Here is a 26243-nt window from a genome sequence, read left to right on the forward strand (position 1 = left end):
TCTCTCTCTGCTTGTAGGCAAATTCAGGCTGGAGGTAAAACACGACAAAGGTCATGGATCTCAGCCAATAAGGCAAAAGATGAACAGGACTTTGTACCTAAATCCTTCAGTGCTAGGCTATGATTAGTCATTGTGATCACTGATTGTATTTATTGACACACTTCCCCTCCATCTCAGCTGAAGTGCCTACTGTAAGTGGTTACCAATGTACAAGTTGCCTGTTAACTTGTTTTTCTTATGTTTACTTTTTTGAATGGTCACTAAACTTGCAGATCTAAGTCTACTTTGGTAATCCTGCCTGGAATTCACTCAAGGCTTAATCTATTTATTTATTTTTGAAGCACATTGAAGGGGAAAGAAGCAAATAGATTACTGCAAGACCTGCACTCTTTAGTGATGTTTAAAACTGGTGGCGTGAAGATGAAATTGAAATTGGCTGTGTTTTTGGGGCACTTCTTGGTCGCCTTTGCATCTGTTGGAGAAAAGACACAGCCTGGAAAATCTGGTTGGACTGGTAAACTCTTAGTGGTTCCCATGGACGGAAGCCACTGGACTGGCGTCAAGGCTGTTGCAGAAGAGATGGGCCGCAGGGGTCACAAAGTGACGGTGGTCATTCCAGAGGTCAGTATACGACTTGGACCCGGAAAACACTACACTACCAAAATGTTCCCGGTTCCATATGGACAGGAAGAACTGAAGCAGCTCCAAGCCCGGAATGCTGCTGTGAGCAAAGAGCTACCTTTCATGGAGAAGATCACCACCAGAATCAGTAACATGATGAGCTTTGTGGATTTCCTAAGAGTCACAGCTGAGAGTCTCCTGTTTAACAAAGAGCTGGTCGATTACCTGAGAAAGCAGAACTTTGATGCCGTTCTCACCAGCCCAGCTGTGCCAACTGGTGCCATACTGGCTTATAATCTCTCTTTACCCGCCGTGTATATGCTACGAGGCCTACCCTGTGGACTAGACTCGACTGCCACGGCCTGTCCAGAACCTCTTTCTTACGTCCCACGGTTCTTTACAAAAAGCTCAGACCGGATGTCTTTCCGCCAACGTGTGCTAAACGCCTTAGTTAGCATTGTGGAACCTGTGCTTTGCAAAGTGACATACTGGTCTAGTGAGAACATGGCATCTCGTTTCCTACAGAGAGATGTGAGTATCACAGAGATCCTGCGCAGTGGTGCAATATGGCTAATGCGGTATGATTTCACCCTGGAGTTTCCTAAACCAATGATGCCCAACACGGTCCTAATAGGGGGAATTAACTGTGCAGTGAAAAGCTCTCTAACTAAGGTAAGTGCAAGAATAAATGCATACATTTTACAGCTAAAGTCATGATCTGTACATAATGTAAAGAACAATCTGAAAAAATATAACCTTGATATCTTTAATATTTGAGTAAGATCAGATTGAAATCAAACGTTGATGCTCCTGATGTAAGAATTAGATTGTGAGGCTCCTGTTGTGGAAGTCCCTGAACGGGTTGCTTTTAAACTTTATTAAATTTTCAAGTCAAAGCTAAAGTGGTGTCTTTTTCTTGTAGATAATTGGAAAGCTAGAAAATAGCTATGTTAGGGAAAAACTGCCGAATCATGCGTTGCAGGTTAGTTTTATCCTTGAACAAAGTTCAAACATATAGAACAAAGCCATGAGGGAATGGTGTCTTGTTTACATTGGCGTTATTGTAATCATTACCCTGACATGTCTTGCAGCGGACAACCAGTATATCGGTCAAAATTTTTTTTGACAGATTTACTTTGTACAAAGACATTTGCTTTCTTTTGAATAATGCATTTAAGCCTTTCTAATAATACTATAAAATTGTTCATTGGTTTAAAAGATCCCTCCCACCTTTCATAATAAGCCACTAACAGGTTGGAAGGCAGTCTATGTGCCATTGCTTTACTTGCGCTCCTTACGATAATAACTGTTTAAACATTCATTTAAACTTTTTGAACACACACTAGTAAGACAAACCAACAACACACAGATGTAAAGTTGCGCAGTGGCAGACGGACCTCTATGCTGAAAAGATGGACTACAGAGCATTTTTATATCTGGTGGTCAGTTTAATTTGTTTTGCGGCGCTGGAACAGACTCACGCTGCTGGGACGAATAATTGGACTGGGAAGCTATTAGTGGTTCCTCTAGATGGAAGTCATTGGACAGGGCTAAAGGCTGTGGCAGAAGAAATGGGCCGCAGGGGTCACACAGTAATCGTGGTGATGCCAGAGATCAGCATCCGTATGGGTCCAGGTAAACACTACATCACAAAAATGTTTCCTGTCCCTTACAGCCAGGATTTTTTCAATCAAATGATGGAAGAAAATTCTCATCATGTTACAACCTCAGAGGATTCCCTCCTGATGAGCGTTGTGTCAAAGGTGAACCAGATGAAGAAAATGTTTGAATTTGTGGCCTCTACAGCTGAAAGTCTCCTCAAGAACCAGGAGTTGATTGACTTCCTAAGAGAGCAAAAGTTTGATGCTGTTTTAACGGATCCAGTCTTGCCAATAGGGCCCATACTGGCGTATAATCTTTCAGTACCGGTGGTGAACATGTTAAGGGGGATGCCGTGTGGCCTTGATCCTAGAGTTATATCTTGCCCCAGCCCTCCGTCTTATGTCCCACGCTTCCATACACGAAACATAGATCGTATGACCTTTGGTCAGCGTGTGGTTAACATGCTAGTAACTATGCTGGAAGTGCCGCTCTGTAAGATTGTGTACGGACTCTTTGAGGAAATACAATCCAACTTTATTCAGAGAGATGTGAGCTTGATGGAGATCCTGAGCAGTGCTGCTGTTTGGCTGATGCGGTATGATTTCGCCCTGGACTTCCCCAAACCATTGATGCCCAATATGGTGCTTATAGGGGGAATTAACTGTGACATTAGAAATCCACTGACAAAGGTAGGCTACATTGTGAAGATCAATCACTATTAAATTATCACCTGATTTCCCTTAAAACCATTACAACATTTCTTTATGTAGTGTGCTTTGGGTCTTATTTCCATAGGATTTAAGTATGGTCCCATCCACCAGATAAGATCCCGTTAATAGAACCCAACACATTACCAGTAAAGTTTCATCAATTGTGCATAATGACATGTGCAGCAACTGCATAGAGTTAAGTCTATTTCGTATTTTTCAGTAATAGTTATTTTGGGAAAAATGGGAATAATTGCACTGCAGGCTGATTTTAGGTATGCCCTAAATTTTTTGCTTGCACTCCTAAAATTTTCAGTCAGGGGCTACAGTGCTCCTAATAACAAAAGTTTGTCTGGAGCCCTGAATGACTAGACTTTTAAAATATTTTTTGGGGGGGCAACTAAACACCAATTTTTCAATTTGAACGAAGGCATTTGAGAGCTGTTTCGAAATATGTTTCCGGACTCCGACATAGCAAAATCCTTAGCTTTAGGCAAGGATAAGACCGCTTACATTATCAATTATTTGGTATGGAACCTCTTTTTTGAATGCTCACACACATCAGACGGCCGCACAGCCTCAAGCACCGACAGGCGTATGACGTCAAAGTTCCGCGAGAGCAATTTAAAGCAGACTCCTCCGTATGATTTCTCGAATCGCTCTCGCAGTGTTTGACGCCATCCGGCTGTCGTTTCCTGCGGCGCCGCATAAAGTCCTACAAGCCTATTTTAGTCACGTAACTGTTTGGCGGGCAAAAAAGCGGCAGTTTACATTGCGCTTTCCAAATGTCTCCCTAACAAGGTTAAATCAGGTGCGTTAAATAAGGAGACATCTAAAACTTTTTGGGAGGGACCAGGTTTGGGAAACACTGATTTAAATAACCCTAACTGGGGACAGAGGCACCTATGTTTTTTTAAAATTCCTCTTCTTTAGGGGTTCGTCTCTGTAGAAGCATAGCCCTGGAGTACCTCCTCGTCGGTTACTGCATTTTATTGCGATTGTAACTCGACTATCTACGCATGCTTTGGAGATAGATGTGACGCGCGCATGCTCGGGAACAGGTGAGGCGTGATGTGTTAACAATGGATTACTACTAGCATGCTGTGTCATTAGAGAAATTGAGTTTGAAGCATGACTTTGCAAAACAGCATTGAGTTTGAAGCATGACTTAACAACACAGCTCAGTTAACTGCCCCTCTAACTTACTTGCAGAAATAACTCCTACAAATTCTAAGGGTTTCCATTACAGATCGTATTGTTGTTTACAATAAAAACCATTACAACATTACTTATTTTAGTAGCTTACAAATTTATGTTATCTGCTGGATGGGAACCAATAAAACATTCTGTAACAGAACCCAACCCATTAACAGAATAACACCTAAACCAGAGTATAGTTTACATTAAAACCCAATATAAAATTCCCATTTTAACCATTAAATCCATTAAACTTCGGTGATGGTTTCTGTTGGTTTTAACAGGATTGTTTCTCACTTTTATTCAAACTGCTTGCTAAATTATAACAGAACAATGTGGCTTGATCCAATTTGTTTGATTGTGTTATACAATGTATGTAATATATGAGAAAGTATGGGCAAAATGCTGTTTAATTTGAAATGTGAAGACCACATATCCCCCCTTCACTCTCAGCTTGTAGGCAAATTCAGGCTGGAGGTAAAACGAGACAAAGGTCATGGATCTTAGCCAATAAGGCAAAAGATGGGCAGGACTTTGTACACAAAGTCTACATTGGTAATCCTGCATGGAATTCATTCAAAATACAAGGCTTAATCAATTTATTTATTTTTGAAGCACATTGAAGGGGAAAGATGCAAATAGATTAATGCAAGACCTGCACTCTTTAGAAATTTTTAAAACTGGTGGCGTGAAGATGAAATGGACATTGGCTGTGTTTTTGGGGCACTTCATGGTCACCTTTGCATCTGTGGGAGAAAAGACACAGCCTGAAAAAACTGGTTGGACTGGTAAACTCTTAGTGGTTCCCATGGACGGAAGCCACTGGACTGGCGTCAAGGCTGTTGCAGAGGAGATGGGCCGCAGGGGTCACAAAGTGACGGTGGTCATTCCAGAGGTCAGTATACGACTTGGACCCGGAAAACACTACACGACCAAAATGTTCCCGGTTCCGTATGGACAGGAAGAACTGGAGGAGCTCCCAGCCCGGAATGCTGTTGTGAACAAAGAGCTACCATTGTTGGAGAAGATCAGCACCAAAATTAGTAACATAAGGAAATTTGTGAACTTCCAAATAGTCACAGCTGAGAGTCTCCTGTTTAACAAAGAGCTGGTCGATTACCTGAGAAAGCAGAACTTTGATGCCGTTCTCACCAGCCCAACTGTGCCAACTGGTGCCATACTGGCTTATAATCTCTCTTTACCCGCCGTATATATGCTACGAGGCCTACCCTGTGGACTAGACTCGACTGCCACGGCCTGTCCAGAACCTCTTTCTTACGTCCCACGGTTCTTTACAAAAAACTCAGACCGTATGTCTTTCCACCAGCGTGTGCTAAACGCCTTAGTTAGCATTGTGGAACCTGTTGTCTGCAAAGTGTCATACTGGTCTAGTGAGAACGTGGCGTCTCGTTTCCTACAGAGAGATGTGAGTCTGACAGAGATTCTGCGCAGTGGTGCAATATGGCTTATGCGGTATGATTTCACCCTGGAGTTTCCTAAACCAAGGATGCCCAACACGGTCCTAATAGGGGGAATTAACTGTGCAGTGAAAAGCTCTCTAACTAAGGTACGTGCAAGAATAAATGCATACATTTTACAGCTAAAGTCATGATCTGTACATAATGTAAAGAACAATCTGTAAAAATATAACCTTGATATCTTTAATATTTGAGTAAGATCAGATTGAAATCAAACGCTGATGCTCCTGATGTAAGAATTAGATTGTGAGGCTCCTGTTGTGGAAGTCCCTGAACAAGTTGCTTTTAAACTTTATTAAATTTTCAAGTCAAAGATAAAGTGGTATCTTTATCTTGTAAATAATGGGAAAACTAGAAAACAGCTGTTAGGGAAAAACTGCTGAATCATGCGTTGCAGGTTAGTTTTATCCTTGAACAAAGTTCAAACATCTAGAACAAAGCCATGAGGGAATGGTGTCTTGTTTACATTGGCGTTATTGTGATCATTACCCTGACATGTCTTGCAGGGGACAACCAGTATATCGGTCAAATTTTTTTTTGACAGATTTACTTTGTACAAAGACATTTGCTTTCTTTTGAATAATACATTTAAGCTTTTCTAATAATACTAATTGTTCATTGGTTTAAAAGATCCCTCCCACCTTTCATAATAAGCCACTAACAGGCTTGAAGGCAGTCCATGTGCCTTTGCTTTACTTGCTCTCCTTACGATAATAACTATTTAAACATCCATTTAAACTTTTGAACACACAGCAGTAAGACAAACCAACACACAAATGTAAAGTTGCGCAGTGGCACACAGACATCTATGCTTAAAAGATGGACTACAAAGCATTATTATATCTGGTGGTCAGTTTAATTTGTTTTGCGGGCCTGGAACAGACTTACGCTGCCGGGACGAATAATTGGACTGGGAAACTATTAGTGGTTCCTCTAGATGGAAGTCACTGGACAGGGCTAAAGGCTGTGGCAGAAGAAATGGGCCGCAGGGGTCACACAGTAATCGTGGTGATGCCAGAGATCAGCATGCGTATGGGTCCAGGTAAACATTACATCACAAAAATGTTTCCTGTCCCATACAGCCGGGATTTTTTCAATCAAATGATGTCAGAAAGCTCTCATCATGTTACAACCTCAGAGGATTCCCTCTTGATGAGCGTCGTGTCAAAAGTGAACCAGATGAAGAAAATGTTTGAATTTGTGGCCTCTACAGCTGAAAGTCTCCTCAAGAACCAGGAGTTGATTGACTTCCTAAGAGAGCAAAAGTTTAATGCTGTTTTAACGGATCCAGTCTTGCCAATAGGGCCCATACTAGCGTATAATCTTTCAGTTCCGGTGGTGAACATGTTAAGGGGGATGCCGTGTGGCCTTGATCCTAGAGTTATATCTTGCCCCAGCCCTCCGTCTTATGTCCCACGCTTCCATACACGAAACATAGATCGTATGACCTTTGGTCAGCGTGTGGTTAACATGCTAGTAACTATGCTGGAAGTGCCGATCTGTAAGATTGTGTACGGACTCTTTGAGGAAATACAATCCAACTTTATTCAGAGAGATGTGAGCTTGATGGAGATCCTGAGCAGTGCTGCTGTTTGGCTGATGCGGTATGATTTCACCCTGGACTTCCCCAAACCATTGATGCCCAATATGGTGCTTATAGGGGGAATTAACTGTGACATTAGAAATCCACTGACAAAGGTAGGCTACATTGTAAAGATTTAATTTGTTTTTATAGTAGAAAAATTAAACGGGTGATTGGTGCATAAATAAAAATAATTACAGTGTTTGTAACTTAAAGACACAATAGAAAACCAGTATCAATAAAATCCAGTTTAGAAGTAAATGTTGTTCCAGAAAAATCTCAACGGGGGTCACTGTTGTCTCTCTTATAATTGTGGTTTCCTGATGGTGAACATCAGCCTAGTTCAGTGTTGCATCTGGCAGAGAGGGTTTGAGGAAAATAAGATATTTGTGACCCTGTCTGTGAAATGCAGACTAAAGTCTTATAATCTAATTCTGAGATTAAGAGCATAAAAATTTGATTCCAAGGTTATGCTTTCACAGAATGTTCTTTATATTATTATTTCTATGTAAAATAAAGTTTTTATGTAGAAAACTGTAAATCTAAAAAAATGTCTTTAGCTGGGTTTTCACACGCAGGGTCACGTTAAAACCCACACTCTCTTTTGCAGTTTTGCTTTGACCGGGTCACTGGCCTTATTGGGTTATAAAACATATATTGTTGTATTTTGGCTCTAGTTTTAGTTGTGCTTAACATTTGTGTGTGTGTGTGTGTGTGTGTGTGTGTGTGTGTGTGTGTGTGTGTGTGTGTGTGTGTGTGTGTGTGTGTGTGTGTGTGTGTGTGTGTGTACTTATCTATACTTTTAATACAAATTGATTTCTTTATGTAGTGTGCTTTGGGTCTGTATATACTCTGTAGGAGGTTAAAACAAGCAAATAAATCTCCCAATGGGGTAAAAAAATAAGAAGATTTTTTAAGAAAATGTTACTTATTTCAAGATTATTTTTATACCCCATTGATTTAATAATTTTTAGATATTTGTACTGACAACAAGACAAAAATACAATGTAAGAGAGTCATTTTTTTAAGATCAGATTGAAATCAAATTTTGATGTTCTTGAGGTCAGAATTAGATGATGAGACGTAAGCCTGGATTTCACAGACAGGGTAAAAATAATTTTACAATCTGAAATGTAAACTATTTGTGCAGACACTTCCTGGTGTGGAAGTGGCCGAAAGGGTTGCTTTTAAACTTTTATTAAATTTTCAAGTCAAAGCTAAAGTGGTATCTTTATCTTGTAAATCATGAGAAAACTAGAAAACAGCTCTGTTAGAGAAAAACTGCTGCATCATGGTGTTGCAGTTTAGTTTTTCCTTGAACAAAGTTCAAACATCTAGAACAAAGCATTGAGGTGCAGCAGACAACCAGTATATTCGTCTTTTTTTTTGACAGATTTACTTTGTACAAAGACATTTGCTTCCTTTGTATACTTTTGAATAATCAATTTAAGCTTTCTAATACTAGAAAATTGTTTATTGGTTTAAAAGATCCCTCCCACCTTTCATAATAAGCCACTAACAGGCTGGAAAGCAATCTATATGCCATTGCTTTACTTGCTATCTTTATGATAATAACTAGTAAAGCAACCATTTGAACTTTTGTACACAGTAAGACAAACCGACACACAGATGTAAAGTTGTGCAGTGGCAGGCGGATAGCTAAGCGAAAAGATGGACTACAGAGCATTTTTATATCTGGTGGTCAGTTTAATTTGTTTTGCGGCCATGGAACAGACTCGCGCTGCTGGGACGAATAATTGGACTGGGAAGCTATTAGTGGTTCCTCTAGATGGAAGTCACTGGACAGGGCTAAAGGCTGTGGCAGAAGAAATGGGCCGCAGGGGTCACACAGTAATCGTGGTGATGCCAGAGATCAGCATGCGTATGGGTCCAGGTAAACATTACATCACAAAAATGTTTCCTGTCCCATTCAGCCGGGATTTTTTCAATCAAATGATGCAAGTAAATTCTCATGATGTTACAACCTCAGAGGATTCCCTCCTGATAAGCGTCGTGTCAAAGGTGAACCAGATGAAGAAGATGTTTGAATTTGTGGCCTCTATAGCGGAAAATCTCTTCAATAACCAGGAGTTGATTGACTTCCTAAGAGAGCAAAAGTTTGATGCAGTTTTAACGGATCCAGCTTTGCCGATAGGGCCCATACTGGCGTATAATCTTTCAGTACCGGTGGTGAACATGTTAAGGGGGATGCCGTGTGGCCTTGATACTACAGCTACAGCTTGCCCCAACCCTCCGTCTTATGTCCCACGCTTCCTTACACGAAACATAGATCGTATGACCTTTGGTCAGCGTGTGGTTAACATGCTAGTAACTATGCTGGAAGTGCCGCTCTGTAAGATGATGTACGGACCCTTTGAGGAATTAAAATCCAACTTTATTCAGAGAGATGTGAGCTTGATGGAGATCCTGAGCAGTGCTGCTGTTTGGCTGATGCGGTATGATTTCACCCTGGAGTTCCCCAAACCAATGATGCCCAATATGGTGCTTATAGGAGGAATTAACTGTGACATTAGAAATCCACTGACAAAGGTACATTGTAAGGATTTACTTTGTTTTTATAGTAAAGAAATGAAAGAAGGGATTGGTGCTTATATGAAAATAATTACAGTTTTTTACATAAAGACAAAAATAGAAAACATGAAAAAAATGATATCAAGAAAATTCAGTTAAATAAATAAAATCCAGTTTATTGGTAAATGTTATTTCAGAAAAATCTCTAGGGGTCACTGTTCTCTCTGTTGTAGTTTCAGGCCTGAAGATAAACATCAGCTTAGTCCAGCTGTTAGTGTGCAGGAAGGGAATGATAAAAATATATTTTTTACCCTGTCTGTGAAATTCAGGCTTAAGTCTTATAATCTAATTCTGAGGTTGGAAGCATCAAAGTTTGATTTCAATCTGACATGACCTTACTCAGTCAATAATAAAGAAATCAAGGTTATCATGGTTTTATGTAAAAAACAGTAAAAAATGACTTTAGCTGGGTTTTCATCACTGATAGCTATAAATGACTGGATTACGCATAGAACGCTTTATGTAACAGCGAGGTAAAGCCACCGGAAAAGTTCGAGCTGCCATCTTGCTATGCCATGCGTCATTGACTTATCATGATCTAAATTCACCCAGTTTACAGCATATAAGTCACACAAGATTAATTTTTAAGATATGTGTACGTAAATTAATTGTTACTTCGGATGTTATTTGCAATGTTTATGTTTTAATGAGGCAGGATAATGAATTTATAGAAAACATAAGGTGAGTGTGTCTGCTGCATTCTGTTGTAACGACACAGGTGTAAATAAAGTTTTTTGACATTAAGAACACGTAGGTTCCCATCCGCCAGATAAGCTCCCACTAATAGAACCCAACACATTACCAGTAAAGACCCACAAAGACCACTATAATTTTCATTAAAGCCAATGCAATTCCCATAAGAACCATTAAATTGAAGGTTTGAAGGTGTTTGCCACATCAGCATTGCATCTGGTCTTCAGCCTCTTGATAATCAAAACTTTTAGTCACAGGGTGAATATTAGGCATGTTTGCCGAGGTCTAGTTGCAGTTGATAAGAAGGTCTAGTGTACTGGGGTTCTTTTTATACACAACTGAGACCTAATTGATCCATTATTAGTCACAAGTTAAGCTTATATAACACGGCGACAACACTTTTGTCTTTGCAAAAATGGACTCAATGGGCTTTGCCAAGCTGTGAATATTAGAATACTTTTTGACAGTTTTTGCACTGAAACATTATTACAAAAGCTGTTGGGATTCAAATTAGCCATTTCTTGAAAACAAATCTTGATTAGAAATATATTTTAGCGGCACTTTAGGTCAATTTGTACACAAGCGACAAGACTTTTGTCCGGGAGTGTATTTAAAAGATCCCTCCTACTTCATATATCTAGCCACTAACCGACTGAAAGCCAATCTATGTGCCATCAGTGTCCTTGCTATCTATTTGATAATAATTGTAAAAGCAAGCGTTTGAACTTTTGCACACACAGCAGTAAGACAAACAGACTCAGAGGTAAAGGTGCACGTCGGCAGTAGGACAGAAGAGCTTTACGTTAAAAATGGCCTGCAGAATATTTTTCTATCTGGTGGGCAGTATAATTTTGCTGAAACATACTGAGGCTGCTGGGACAAATGATTGGGCTGGGAAGCTATTAGTGGTTCCTCTAGATGGGAGTCACTGGACAGGAGTAAAGGCTGTGGCAGAAGAAATGGGCCGCAGGGGTCACACAGTAATCGTGGTGATGCCAGAGATCAGCATGCGTATGGGTCCAGGTAAACACTACATCACAAAAAAGTTTCCTGTCTCATACAGCCAGGAAATGTTTAGTAAAATAACAGCAGAATATTCTCATCGAATGACAACGTTGGAAGATTCCTTTGTTATGAGCGTCGTGTCAAAGATGAACCAGATGAAGAAGATGTTTGATTTAATGGCGTCTACAGCTGAAAGTCTCTTCAAGAACCAGGAGTTGATTGACTTCCTAAGAGAGCAAAAGTTTGATGCTGTTTTAACGGATCCTGTCTTACCCATAGGGGCCATACTGGCTTATAATCTTTCGGTACCAGCAGTGTACATGTTAAGGGCGATGCCGTGTGGCCTTGATGGTTGCCCCAACCCTCCATCTTATGTGCCACGTTTTTTTACACTTAACACAGATCGTATGACCTTTGGTCAGCGTGTGGTTAACATGTTTGCAACCATGTTGGAAGTGCCGCTCTGTAAGATGATGTACGGGCCCTATGAGGAAATAACATCCAACTTTATTCAGAGCGATGTGAGCGTGATGGAGATCCTGAGCAGTGCTGCCATCTGGTTGATGCGGTATGATTTCACCCTGGAGTTCCCCAAACCAATGATGCCCAACACGGTGCTTATAGGGGGAATTAACTGTGAAATAAGGAATCCACTGACAAAGGTACATTTGTAAGGATTTCCTTTGTTTTTATAGAAAAGAAAAGATACTAAATAGAGAACATTAATAAAATAGCTAGATATTTGTGAATGTGTAAATTGGACTGGGGTCACTCCCTGTTAAACAAGTTGCAGTCCTGCTGTTAGTGTTGTCTCTGACTGGGAGGGAGGAAATGATAAAAATGAAAATATTGTAACCCACACTGTCTTTTGCAGAAATTTGCATCTGGCTTTGACTAGGTCACTGGCTCTTACTGGGTTATAAAACATAAGTTGTTTTACCTTGGCTCTAGTTTTAGTAGTGCTTGGCATTTGTGTGTGTGTATATACTTACTTATACTTTAAAAAACAAACTGGTCACCAAAATTGAGTATTTTCTAGACATGTTGCTTGCATCATAGTGTTGCGTTTTTTTATTCAGTACAAGTGACCCTGGACTATAAAACACCAAAAGATTGTAAACTTTGGAGAAGCGTTAATAAAAAGGATTTTGAGCAACACAAGCACCGTCTTGTAGGCGACCATTGTTGTTTTGGGTATCCTCGCACAACGTGCTGAATTTACACAGGCTGTTGCGTCATCTTTATCACACCACAAGACATTATTTTAAGCCAATCTCCAGGTCTAGCGGTACCACTTTTAGCATAGCTTAGCGTAATCCATTGAATCTGATTAGACCATTAGCATAGCACAAAAAATGGCTGCAGCAGGCGCAATGATATTACGCAGCGCCTGAAAGTAGTCCCCTGCTATTGAAAGTAACCAAGGGGACTATTTTCGGGCAGTGTGTAATATCATTGCGCCTGCTGCAGGCATGTTACAGAAGCAAAGTCTTTGATTATTATGCCAGAATGAGAGTATAGTTCCTAGCCATCTCGGCCTAAAAAAATGCAACTTTTAATTTTCTGTCAGTCTTAATATGCAATGTAACTACAGAAGAGTCAAGTTTTAAAATACAAAAAATATCGAAACTCTTTGATTAATTTTGAGCGCGATGCTAATGGTCTAATCAGATTTAATGGATTGTGCTAAGGTATGCTAAAAGTGGTACCGCCAGACCCGGAGATCAGCTGAATGGATTCCAAAACGGTAAAAATTAAATGTGTAACTCTAGGGGAGCTGGAAAATAAGCATGTTTTTTTTTTAAAGTGGAGTGTCTCTTTAAAAGGTACTAAGATCTATTTGTAGTTAAAACCATTATTTAGTAGGCTATATCACTATTGACTATCGCTCGTTTTCTTTAAAACCATTTCTCTGTTGTATTTTGAACGTTATTCCAGGAGGATTTAAAGAGACAAAGGTCTTGGATCTCATCCAGTTAAGCAAAAGAGACTTTGTACCAAGTCATTCACTGACTGTCTTTGTGGTTGTATTGTAGGTATTGAGACTTTTCTCTCCATTTTATAGCGACTAAGTGGTTACCTTTGTATGTTACAAGCTGTTAACTCATTCTTTCAAGAATGGTAGCTAAACTGGCAGATCTAAGTACTTTGCAAATCCTGTGTGGAATTTTTAAAGAAAATAAGGAATAATGTAAAGGAAAAAAAAATCACCTAGTAGAGACACAAATCGAGGGCTGTAAGATTAATCGTCTTTAGTGATGTTAAAATTAAGACACACTGCAAAAAAATGACTTTCTTACTTAGTTATTTTTGTCTTGTTTTCAGTAGAAATATCTAAAAATTTTTAAATCAAGATGTGTTTTCTTGATAAGCAAAATGACCTAAGAAAATAATACTAGTTTTTAGACAAAAAATATACAATTTAAATGAATTTGTGCTTAAAACAAGCAAAAATATCTGTCAATGGAGTGAGAAAATTTTACTTAAAAGAAATCTTATTTCACAATTTTTTCTCTCACCCCATTGGCAGATAATTTTGCTTGTTTTAAGAACAATTTCACTTAAATTGTATATTATTTGTCTTAAAACTAGACTTATTTACTTAGGTCATTTTGCTCATCAAGAAAAAGCATCTTAATTTAAGATTTTTTAGATATTTCTACTGAAAACAAGACAAAAATACTAAGTAAGAAAGTCATTTTTTTGCAGTGCACAAAGATGACGTTGGCTTTATTTATGGGGCACTTTAGTTGTCCTTGCATCTGTGGATCTATCCTTGAACTGCTTTGTTGTATCATTGAACATAGTTCAAACATCCATGGTTACAATGCTCTATTGTCTAATAATAATGGGAAAACCAGTTGTTGAATTATTAGCAAATACAGCGGTAAAACAAATAGACACGTAGTAGTTCAGATGTATAGTTGCATATCGGCAGAAGATGAGAATAGCTTTGTGTTAAAAGATGGACTGCAGAGCATTTTTTATGTGGTGGTCAATATAATTTGTTTTGCGGAGCTGGAAAAGACTCCGCTACTGGGAAGAATGGTTAGACTGGGAAACTATTAGTGGTTCCTCTAGATGGAAGTCACTGGACATGAGTAAAGGCTGTGGCAAAAGAAATGGGATCACACAGTAATCGTGGTGATCCCAGAGATAAGCTTGCATGTGGGTCCATGTAAACATTACGTCACAAAAAAAGTTTCCTGTCTCGTACAGCAGGGATTTGTTTAATCAAATAACAGCAGAATATTCTCTCCTGATGAAAGGTGAACCAGATGAAGATGATATTTGAATTTGATCCCTTTACAGCTAAAAGTCTCTTCAAGACCCAGGAGTTGATTGACTTACTAAGAGAGCAAAAGTTTGATGCTGTTTTAACGGATCCAGCCTTTTACAATAGGGCCCGTACTGGCATATAATCTTTCACTATCAGCCATGTACATATTAAGGGCGATTGATGCTACGGCCATAGCTTGCCCAAACCCTCCATCTTATGTCCCACGATTCCTTACACGAAACTTGGATGGAGATCCTGAGCAGTGCTGCTGTTTGGCTGATGCGGTATGATTTCATCCTGGACTTCCCCCCAAACCGATGATGCCCATTATGGTGCTTATAAGAGGAATTAACTGTGAAATAAGGAATCCACTGACAAAAGTACATTGTATGGATTTCTTTTATAGTTTTTAGCTAAAGAATTTAAACAAATAAGTAATTGTTGTTTATATGAAAAAAATTACAAATAAAAGAGAGAGCGTATGTTTTACATAATACAAATATATAAAATCCAGTTAAATAAATAAAAATCCAGTATTTTTCAAAATGTTGTTCCAGGAAACTCCGACAGGGGTCACTGTTCTCTCTGTCTTGTAGTTCCATGCTTGAGCTCAGTCCAGCTGTTTAGTGTTGTGTCTGGCTGGCAGCGAGTAATACAAATGTTGTGTAACCATATTGCAAGAGTTTGCACGAGGCTTTAAATGGGTAACTTTGTCTTACTTGGTTATACTCTGGCCCTAGTTGTAGTGTTCGGCTTTTGTTTGTGTGTATTATACTTTGAATACAAAGGTGCGTACGCCTCTGATCTTTAAAGATAAAAAACTTTTAATTCACAAATGTAATCGATTTTATTATCATTACTTCTAAGGTGTTTTCCAAGTCACAAAAACCGTCTGTGTGCGGTAGAACTTTGGTGATTTTACGAGTGGTTTATTCTGTCAAAAGCGCCTGTAAGCCTGTGTCGAGTTTTTAAACAGTACAGTATGTGTTCCGGCCTGCAGGTGGCACTGTTGACAACACAAAGTGATTGCATCGGGATTAAAAAATGGGAATGTAAAAAAGAACAGACACAAAGTAAAAGGCTTGACCAACAGGAAGAATGAAAGAGGAAATGACAGGCAGAAGTGAAGGGGAAAAAACCCACCAAAAAGGTGGTTAAAGATCAATCTGGACAACTAAAGGACTGAAAGCAATTTTCCATAATTAAAAATATTTGCTGTGTTTGTGGGGTCATGTTCTCATTCCATCTGATCCTAGGAATGCCCCTAGAATTTGGGGAAGGGGATAAGAATATACAATTTGTCCAGTATAAAAGACATTAGGTTTATGGAAGTAAAACATGGAAGCGTGCGTGCGTGCGTGACTGTGTGCGTGCAAAGGTCTGTGCGTGCCATAAGTGCTTGCGTGCAAAGCTGTGTGTGCGTGTGCATGTGTGTACCATAGTAAATTCAAGTAATTCAAGATTTTCCCTGTTAAAAGAAAATCTCTGTTAGTAGATATACATTCAAACCCCTACAGTCTCTCATTTCCGCTACAGATGAGTAATTTCTATGACATCATTCTTCACTTCAATTTCTCATCAGATTCCTGTGAGGTAAACAAAATAACCCCTGATTTACTGTTTCAGTTAAAATCACGGCAACACATCAATTAAAGCTATGCATTTCAACACACTTTAGTTTTTTATGTTTTAATGTAAACATGTTTTAATTTCTTTAAAGCTGCAAAGGTAGTACATGCAATTAGCAAATAATATGGGTACCACGCACAGTTGTTATTATATTTATTAAAGTGTAATGAGTTGTTTTATTGAATCAAGTATGTACAGTATGAACAGTATGTTGAACATGGAATGTGTCGTGAGATACAATGACCACATACAAGATGAAAAATATGCTGTGGATGTTAGACTGTTTTGAAATGGTTCATGAATGCTTCTCGCACGCAATGCATGAAGTGTGTCAGGTTATCTTATTAGCATAGGGAGATGGGAAGGAAAGGAGTGGTGAGCTTCTCACGCGAGCTGGGTTTGAGGGGAAGTGGGGGGTGTAGGTAGGAGTTGTTATTTTTGACCTGAAGCAGGCAGACTTCGGGCTTTTCTGAAATTGCTGTTGTGTTACTTAGTGATGATTGCAAGACTAAACTTTGACCCGTTTTACAATACAAGACAGATGATAGATATCAGATAGACCTCTTCAGAGCCTTTTGGAAGTATATAAAGATGAGATTTTGTGACTTACTAAAGATTTTTTAATAGGATGTTGTGTAACACTGTCCTGGCAGTGCAGAGGACTTTCTCTTTCAGGAAATGTTTTTCTCGTGAAAAATTGGAAGATTCACATGAACTCATTCCCTCTTTCTTTTCTCTCTCTCTCTCTCTTGTTTCTCAGTCACACACGAGAGAGTTTAAACACAGCCCATTTTTTGGGGGGAGGAGTTTGTCTCTCCTTTTCTTTCAGTGCTTGTGTATGGTCTTAGACAGACCCAGTAATGCTGAAGGAGGGTTTGGTGTGGGGGCTCGGTTCAGGGCTGCTGCTGCTTTGGCTGGGCGCCTGGGTGAGGCCTGTTCAGGGTGGCCGGGTCCTGGTCATGCCTGTCGAAGGCAGCCACTGGCTCAGCATGAAGGTGTTGGCCACCCAACTGGCCAAGAGGGGTCACGACCTCGTAGTCCTGGTACCTGAGACTAACCTCTTGATCAAGAGTTCGGATCTCTTCCGGACGGAGACCTTCCCGGTACAGATTTCCCAGGAGCAAATGTCCACCAGCTTAAGAGGATTTCAAAAGGACGTCTTCGAACGTAGCCCTGCACTGTCCGACATTTTGGTCCAAATGGAAAGGTTGATGAACTTCACGGGAACACAGGTGCAATGTTGCGAGTCGCTTCTTTATAACGAACCTCTGATGGAGAAACTGAGGAAGGAGAATTTTGAGGTGCTGCTCACTGACCCTTTTCTGCCATGTGGGCCTATTATCGCCACGGCACTCGGTCTCCCTGCTGTCTACTTCCTGCGAGGGATGCCTTGCGGCCTTGACATTTTGGCCTCACAGTGTCCTTCTCCTCCATCGTTTGTACCTCGGTTTCACTCGGGCAGCACTGACAAAATGAGCTTTGGAGAGCGCGTTCAGAATTTTATCATGAGTGGCGTGGAGATCGGCCTGTGTAAAATAATGTACGGCAGTTTCGATGAACTTGCCGCAAGATACCTGAATGTGGACGTGACGTACCAGGAGCTCATCGGCCGGGGAGCTATCTGGTTGCTTAGATACGACTTCACTTTTGAGTACCCCAGACCTCTCATGCCAAATATGTTTTTCATCGGAGGCATCAATTGTGCCAAGCACTCCAAACTTGATGCAGTAAGTCAACAGAAGTACACATTTTGGATCTCTGCTTTTAATTCGTCAGGATGAACAAATTATCTTGTTGCAAAATATACTTTTTTCATAGGGTCTTGTCAATGTAACTCTGGCTTTTTACTAATATATATATATATATACAGTATAGTGTTAATATACTAGTTTAGTTAGTGCATCCTTATGTGAACTAAAATTAAATAATTTATAAAAAAAATCATTAATTAAAAAAGTATTTAACCTTAAATTGGTAAAAATTAAGTTAACTTAAAGGGACATTCCACTTTTTTTATAAATGTGCTAATTTTTTAGCTCCTCTAGAGTTCGATTTTTGCTGTTTTGGAATCCATTCAGCTGATCTCCGGGTCTGGCGCTGGCACTTTTGGCATGGCTTGGCACAGTCTATTGAATTTGATTGGACCATTGGCATCGCGCTAAAAAATAACCAAGGAGTTTCGATGTTTTTCCTATTTAAAGCTTGACTCTTCTGTAGTTACATTGTGTACTAAGACCGGCGGAAAATTAAAAGTTACGATTTTGATATTACGCACTGCCCAAAAATAGTCTCCTTGGTTACTATCAATAGCAGGGGATTTTTTTCTGGCAGTGCGTAATATCATTGCGCCTCTAGTAGCCATTTTACATCAGCAAAGTCCTTGATTATTAGTTCCTAGCCATATCTGCCTAAAAAATCACATCTTTTAATTTTCTTGGTGCACGATGTGACTACAGAGGGGTCAAGTTTTGGATGGGAAAAGTGTCGAAGCTCTTGGTTATTTTTAACGCAATGCTAATGGTCTAATCAGATTCAATAGATTGTGCTAAGCTATGCTAAAAATGCTAGTGCCGGATCTGGAGGTCAGCTGAATGGATTCCAAAACGGTAAGAATCAAATGTTTAACTCTCTGGGAGTTGGAAAATGAGCATGTTTTCAAAAAAAGTGAAATGTTCCTTTAATTTTAATGTCAAATTATTTTTGTTGACATTACTAAATAGGCATTGGATATGTAGTTCCCAGCAGGCTTTGCATGCAGCCCCATTTGGAGAGTAACTTTTGAAATTAAGTGTTTTTTTATGCATTTTTTAAGTAAAGTGAAATATGTTTTAGTATTTTTAGTTTTGCTGTTACCATCATGCAGAAAGGTGCACTCTCAGAAAAAAGGCACAGATGTGGTCACTGCAACCTGCATATCTTTAAAAAGTACATATTTGTAACTATACAGTATTCGTACCTCAAAGGTTTATTTAATTTATCTCACAGGTACATACTGGTACCTCATAGGTGTGTGTGTACCTGAATGCGTGTGGTGCATGTGATTAGGTTGTGGAATGGTCAGTACTGAGATCAGTCTGTTTATTTGTTCATAGGAAGTCATTTGTCATATCAGCAAATTTAGGTTCAATTTTAGCCTTGACATTGGTGCTTTGCCCTAACATGAAATGTGTTTATCTACATACAGTACAGATATAACCAGTAGTAATCTGACTCTTTTCTCCAGGGTACCGATGGTTGCCTAAGGTAACATTGTGCGCCTATGGTATTCTTGCAAACCCCTCCTTCTGTTTCTTTGTCTTTGTTTGTTTTCTTGCTAGCCACCCTTCCTTCCCAGAGGACAATACCTAGAATTCTACTATAGCCTACTTTTTTTTATCAATATAATGACTTTGCAAACTATACAGTGCACAATGGTTTGGTACTTTTTATACCATTTACACTAAATTACATTGCATTTTGCAAATCTGAAACATAAATAATGAAACTGAACTAGCAACATTCTTGTTCCAGTTATATAATCTGGAAAGTACATTTGGACTTTTTTGGTATTGGGTGTATGCGGTTACAAACCCTGAGACATAATTTAGGAACGATACCAAGCATTTATTATCTTAAGCAGAAGGAAGTAAGTATAATAGAGAAAGCTTTAGCATAGCGTGCTAAGATTGAGGAGTGGTGATCTTAGCCAATCACAAGAAGGAAGATGTAATGCTTATTTAATAATGACGGTTATGATAATAGTATAATAACATAATGGACACATTATGAGTAATGCAACGAAGGGAAAGTCCAAATATTTATAAATGTTTTTGCAACTTTTCCTTGAATTGTTTCTGTGCAATGATTCAATGTCACTCCTCAAAACGTGAGATTTTATTTAAGCATACAGTAGTTTTATTAATCATCTTGTTTTCTCTGTGTAGGAGGTGGAGGAGTTTGTGGAGGGTTCAGGAGAAGATGGGTTTGTGGTGTTCACCCTTGGTTCCCTCATCGCCTCTATGCCAAAAGAAAAAGCGGAGATCTTCTTCAATGCTTTCAGTATGATCCCACAGAGGGTGAGAAACAATTTTAAGAAATATAATGATGCCCCACATCCCAAATCAGTTATTTTAAGGAACCAGAAGTTTAAAATAGTAATACAAAGCCTGATAAGCTTTTTGAGCAGTACCTCCCGTGCAAGCAGTGTGGTGCGTGACACGAGCCCATTCCCATCATCTCCCAGTCAAGGATGTGGTTTTTTATAAACCCAGTTTGGCCAGTGGTTTTTCCAGCATGTTAAAGTGTAAATTAAGTGAAGGTTGCACGCATAGCTTTAGCTAGAGGCAGAAAAACATCTGGATCCCATTATCATGGGTGAGGCGGTGCGATAGTATTTCAGTAAGACAAACAAAATTTTCACTGTCGCTTTTTAAAAGTCATTACCTAGCCATGTCCACAAGTTGCTTTGGATTAAAATGTTCTGTTGAATGGCTCAATCTCTTCAGGTTCTTTGGCGGTACACGGGCGAGATCCCTGAGAACGTACCGAAAAATGTCAAGCTTATGAAGTGGCTTCCACAGAACGACTTACTTGGTGAGTTCCACATGTTTAGTGTTTTGACGGCATGATTTGCATTAAGGTGAAGGTCACGTACGTTATACAGTCAAATGCATATTGAGCACAAAAAAGTTATAGGCTAGCTAAAAAAATAAAAAATTGGCCTGGTTTTTGTATAACTATGTCACCAAGTCAGGGTAAAATGTTCCACCTGGAAAAGTTTTTGAGCATCGACTCGTGACTTCTGAATAAGGAACTTTTGATTTGTTTGGAAATGAATTTGTCTTTTTTTGCTAAAGCAGTGTTGGAATGAATTACGGTGAAATTCAGCAGGGCTTATCCCTTATTGCCAGTCACAAATTCCTGCTGTTTCAACACCGATCAGTAAATGAATAACACATAAGCAGCTTTTGTTAAACAAACTGTGTAAAGTCTCATTTGTTTGGCATGTCAGGTATAATTTCAGTGACCGGAGAGTAAAATCCATTCAGACGCATGATGTTAGCCATAATCCTATTAACTTCAGTTATATTTGCATTGAACCCACCAGCTTTACAGAGTACTGGAAAATTATTTTAATATTTTAATGAAAGAATTAGGATGCTCTGACACATTAGGCGTCTTTTGATTCCTTTGTATTCGAGTTTAGAGTCGAGTCTAGTTTTCACAGAAAAAAAAAAAGTTTGTGATGTTTTTACTTAAATCAAGAAAAAGTTGTCCGCCAGTGTGGTAAGAAAAATGATTTAATTCAAAAGATTCTTCTTACCCCATTGGCAAATATTTATTTACTTGTTTTATGCAACTTTGTACACTCTTAGAACGAATGTGTTAAAAAGAATCCACCAATCTGTGTTATTATTGAAACAACACATTTTGTGTTACTTTTAACACATCTTGTGTTATTTTTTAACACAAAATCAACACAAAGTGACACATAATGTGTTAAAATTACAAATAATGTGTTAAAAGCTTAACGCACAAAGATGTGTAAAAAATTAACACATCCTTTCTATGAGTGTAGTATTCAGATTTTTCCGAAATCAAAAATAATGTGTGTGCCGTTTTGCTTTTTCAAGGGTGTGTTTACACTTGTAGTACAGTTTTCTTGGTTTGTTTGGTCCAGTCAGACCTAAAAAACTTTTAAAAATCGTTTCCAAAATGCCTAGTGTGTTCACACTGGAAAACTCACAAAAGAGCTATGTTTATCTATAAAAAGAGTCAAAACGGAATTCCTCTATTATACATACAAATAAATATATAATAAATAGGGCCTACTCTTTCTATGTTAACAAATTGTGTGAGTTTGGGGGTCGCATCTTGTTATCACTTCCTGTTTTTGATTCATTTTATTTTGTTTGGTATGCACCAAGATTCAAGTGGCAGAGTTCACATGTACTCAAATGACCATTAGAGATTTTAGGCCGGCGGCTGGCGTATGTTTTTAATTGTTTCCAATTGAAGCGTGGTGTTTTTCAAAAAAGCCAGCTGCTGGTGTTTTTTTCTGCACTCAGCCAAAGAAAGCTGGCAGTCAGCAGAAAAAAAGGGGGCGTGCACACTGAGGGCTTTGGTTGCCGCCGAGCACCGGCACTCGGTGCGGAAAAAAGGTTTATTTGAAAAACGCAGCGCTTTACAAAAATACCAGCAGCTGGCCGGTTTTCTCCATGCTGAGCCACGGCACTCCGTGTTTTTTCGCGTTCAGCGCTGTGCGTCGAGATTTTAAAAAAAGTTCAACTTGGGTGAAATGCTTAGGTCGTCAATGTCACTTCTCACTCACCTGTCCAATCACAGTGGAGGAGGGGCGGGACAAACATCACAACAACCAACCAGCGCATCGTTCAACAACTGATAAACAAAGCAGAAGTATCATAGCAACCAACGCGCTTAGCAAAAAAAACCTGGCAAGCGCCCATAGTCGGCATCTATTTTATTTACATAAATGTTTTTTATGGAATCCATTCAGCTGATCTCTGGGTCTGGCGGTACCATTTTTGGCATGGCTTGGCATAATTCATTGAATCTGATTGGACCATTGGCATCACGCTAAAAATAACCAAAGAGTTCGATGTTTTTCCTATTTAAGATGTGACTCTTCTGTGGTTGAATTGTGTGCTAAGACCGACAGAAAATTAAAGTCGCTATTTTCTAGGCCGATATGGTTACGAACTATACTCTCATTCTGGCGTAATAATCAAGGACTTTGCTGCTGTAACATGGCTGCAGCAGGCGCAATGATATTACGCAGCAGCCGAAAATAGTCCCCTAGCCATATCTGCTTAGAAAATCACAACTTTTAATTTTCCATCGGTCTTAGTATGCGATGTAACTACAAAAGAGTCAAGTTTTGGATGGGAAAAATATCAAAACTCTTTGGTTATTATTTTAGCGTGATGCTAGTGGTCTAATCATGTTCAGTGAATTGTGCTAGGCTGTGCTAAGAGTGGTACCGCCAGACTTGGAGATCAACTGAATGGATTCCAAAACTGTAAAAATCACATTTTTAATTCTAGGGGAGCTGTCCCTTTAAGTATTTTGTCCTTGGTTAAATCTAACAGCCACTTCAAAACCAATGCATCTAATCCAAAACTATTTTTTGTAATTTCTTAAAGGTCATCCTAAAGCAAAAGCCTTCATCACTCATGGTGGAACGCATGGTATCTATGAGGGCATCTGTAATGGGGTTCCCATGGTGATGCTTCCACTTTTTGGTGACCAGAATGACAACGTGCACCGCGTTGCGTCTCGAGGAGTCGGAGTGATCCTCGACATCCACGAAATCACCTCGGAAGCACTGGTCGATGCCCTCAACACAGTTATTACCAACAGCAGGTTAGAGTTTGACATGAATTTTGGTGTTTATGTTAATTTTGTCAACTTTTCGGACTCCTTACCTTTTTCGCTGTTTTCTGCAGCTATAAAGAAAAAATGAAGAAACTGTCGGCTATACACAACGACCGGCCCATACAGCCCCTGGACCTCGCAGTCCACTGGACAGAGTTTGTTATGAGACACAAGGGTGCGGATCACCTGAGACCTGCTGCTCATGACCTGAACTGGTTGCAGTATCACAGTCTAGATGTGATTGGCTTCCTGCTCTGTGTCGTGCTGATTGTAACCATAGTGTCATTTAAATGCTGTGCCATGTGCTGTAGAAAGTGTTTCAGGAAAACCCAGAAGAGGAAGGCAGATTAATCATATAGATATGAAAACTTAAATACTGGTGCTTATAAAGTTTTTTTAGAAAAGTGCTAAAGTTGTGAGAATAAAACTTGATTTCCAGTATTTGAGCCAGCCATCTTCTAACGTTACAGGGATCGCATTTCACTATTGTCAAGCAGTTTCACTGAACACACCAGTATGGATAAATAAAGCTTTGTTGTGGGCGTCAAATGCTTTCAGTAAGAAGAAGAATTACAATAATAAAAAGCTGTGAAGGAGAACACAACTGTATTGATTTTTATTATTTTTAAAGTTTTCTTATTCTCAATGTTTTATGTTTTTGATTTTCGAATTTAAGTGTAGTGCAAGCCATATGTTAAATAATGATGATCTATTTACTCTCCATACTCACACACTACAACTACTGTACTGTATGTGGGACCAAATCTGTAACGCACAGCTCTGGACTGCCAAAACCCTTTGCATGGTAAAGTTGAGGAAGATTTTATTGGCAACACTGAGGTCAATGGCAAAATGGTTGCTGTTGAGCAACAGGAATGGGTTTAGTCCTTTAAATGCGAGCTCCAATTGAAACCTTGAATTGTCTTTAATGGAAAGGGAAACAAGCTCATTCAGTTTTAAGCTATTTCTGCAGTAAATTCAATGCACTGATTTTTTACATCTTTCCCTCGGCACTGAACTTTGCTCCAATGCATAATAATATTTTGCTTAATGATCACCATGAATTAACTTTTAAAAGAAAACGTTTTTTAGCTTCTTACAATGTTAAAAATTACACTTGTTGAACTGGAAAAAGGAATAAGCTGTAAAATGTTTGATTAAAAACCACAGAAATACAAACAGTTTTATTGTCGTTTTTCTTTAATACTAATAAGAGAACAGAGTCATATGTTTTAGCATGTTATTTGTGTGGTTGGAAGCTGGAGGAATAACAATGGTTGTAATATTCGGTGTTTAAATTTAATGCAATATCAGGTAAAAGAAAGTGCGCTAAAATACACTTTCAAGTACTATTTTCATACACTAATTTTGCACTTTGTGCAAAAAACAAATAAGTCTTTAGTACTTTTTAAACTGATATTGAAATAAATGGTGTCTCAATGCAGAGTTGGGTATGTTTTTAAAGGGATAGTTTACCCAAAAACTTCTTTCTTACTCTCATGTTGTTACAAACCTGTTTAAATTTCTTTGTTCTGATGAACACAAAGGAAGACATTTTGAGGAACGTTTGCGACCAAACCAATCAGAAGCACCATTCACCTCCATAGTAGGAAAAAAAGAATACTATGGAAGTGAATGGGGCTTGCAAATGGTTTGGTTACAAACATTCCTCAAAATATCTTCCTTTCATCAGAACAAAAAATTAATACAGTTTTGTTAACAACATTAGAGATAATGACAGATTTTTCATTCTTGGTTGAAATCTCCCTTTAGTTCACTTTAAAATGAAAATTCTGTAATTATTTACTCATCCTCATGTTGTTTTAAACCTGTATGAATTTCTTTTTACTGATGAACACAAAAGAAGATATTTTGAGAAATGATGGTAAACATACAGCAGATAGTGACCATTGACTTCCATAGTAGGAATAAAAAAGTATGGTGGAATTTAATGGGTACCGTCAACTGTGTGCTTACCATCATTTATTTTCTTCATCATTTAGCACAATACTTCCATAATATTTTTGTCCTACTATGGAAGTCAATGGTCACCATCTGCTGTGTGTTTACCATCATTTCTCAAAATATCTTCTTTTGTGTTCATCAGAAAAAATAAATCCATGCAGGTTTAGAACCACATGAGGATGAGTAAATGATGACAGAATTTTCATTTTAAAGTGAACTATCCCTTTAAGTTCAAGTAATACCGGTAATTAGTATACTTTATTCAACTGCACTGAGATATTACCAAAGTAGAATTATACTTTTAAATAGTGCAAAGGTTATACAATACAAATATACCATTAGGTAGCACAAAATAACAATGTAAAATATAGGCTACTTGCTTTAAGTATATTTACTACATTTTTACCTGGGATGTCTAAAGTTTAATTTCAAAGGAAATTTATATTTTTTAATATTCGATGAGTCCTGTTTGAAAATGTATTGGTTGATTTTTCTATTACTAGTTACTAAAAAGCAAC

At 38.7% G+C, this 26243-nt stretch overlaps 2 protein-coding genes and 3 pseudogenes across 5 annotated transcripts; all 5 read left to right on the forward strand.

The window, feature by feature from the left end:
- The first annotated feature begins 197 nt into the window (after nt 1-197).
- LOC141369483 (UDP-glucuronosyltransferase 1A6-like) lies at nt 198-1654 on the forward strand. Its single transcript, XM_073876144.1, has 2 exons — nt 198-1293; nt 1544-1654. Exons 1-2 carry the CDS (start codon nt 397-399, stop codon nt 1637-1639), a joined length of 993 nt encoding a protein of 330 aa, XP_073732245.1. The 5' UTR covers nt 198-396; the 3' UTR covers nt 1640-1654.
- A 308-nt stretch (nt 1655-1962) lies between these two features.
- On the forward strand, nt 1963-4593 carry LOC129428200 (UDP-glucuronosyltransferase 1A1 pseudogene; annotated as a pseudogene).
- Nucleotides 4594-4727: 134 nt separating this feature from the next.
- Nucleotides 4728-24939, forward strand: LOC129428195 (UDP-glucuronosyltransferase). Of its 4 annotated transcripts, none has more exons than XM_055185134.2 (5): nt 4728-5694; nt 20310-20441; nt 20871-20958; nt 23529-23748; nt 23832-24939. In XM_055185134.2, the coding sequence occupies exons 1-5, from the start codon at nt 4774-4776 to the stop codon at nt 24109-24111; spliced, it is 1641 nt and encodes a 546-aa protein (XP_055041109.2). In that variant the 5' UTR covers nt 4728-4773; the 3' UTR covers nt 24112-24939. The 4 variants fall into 4 exon arrangements, with proteins under 4 accessions (XP_055041109.2, XP_055041110.2, XP_073732244.1 ...); XM_055185135.2 differs by lacking the exon at nt 4728-5694 and adding an exon at nt 8800-9737; XM_073876143.1 differs by lacking the exon at nt 4728-5694 and adding an exon at nt 11177-12139.
- Nucleotides 5727-7822, forward strand: LOC141369484 (UDP-glucuronosyltransferase 1A1 pseudogene; annotated as a pseudogene).
- LOC141369569 (UDP-glucuronosyltransferase 1A4-like) lies at nt 14326-15457 on the forward strand (annotated as a pseudogene).
- Nucleotides 24940-26243: the final 1304 nt, after the last annotated feature.

Source organism: Misgurnus anguillicaudatus, chromosome 14, assembly GCF_027580225.2.
Source record: "Misgurnus anguillicaudatus chromosome 14, ASM2758022v2, whole genome shotgun sequence".
NCBI classification, from domain to species: Eukaryota; Metazoa; Chordata; class Actinopteri; order Cypriniformes; family Cobitidae; genus Misgurnus; species Misgurnus anguillicaudatus.

Excerpts from the sequence above, each read along its gene's own strand:
- LOC141369483 (XM_073876144.1), top strand. The coding sequence starts at position 397 with ATGTTTAAAACTGGTGGCGTGAAGATGAAATTGAAATTGGCTGTGTTT. Across the intron at positions 1,294-1,543 it reads TGAAAAGCTCTCTAACTAAG|ATAATTGGAAAGCTAGAAAA; the intron begins GTAAGTGCAAGA and ends TTTTTCTTGTAG.
- LOC129428195 (XM_055185134.2), top strand. The coding sequence starts at position 4,774 with ATGCAAGACCTGCACTCTTTAGAAATTTTTAAAACTGGTGGCGTGAAG. Across the intron at positions 20,442-20,870 it reads TCAGTATGATCCCACAGAGG|GTTCTTTGGCGGTACACGGG; the intron begins GTGAGAAACAAT and ends CAATCTCTTCAG. Across the intron at positions 23,749-23,831 it reads ACAGTTATTACCAACAGCAG|CTATAAAGAAAAAATGAAGA; the intron begins GTTAGAGTTTGA and ends TGTTTTCTGCAG.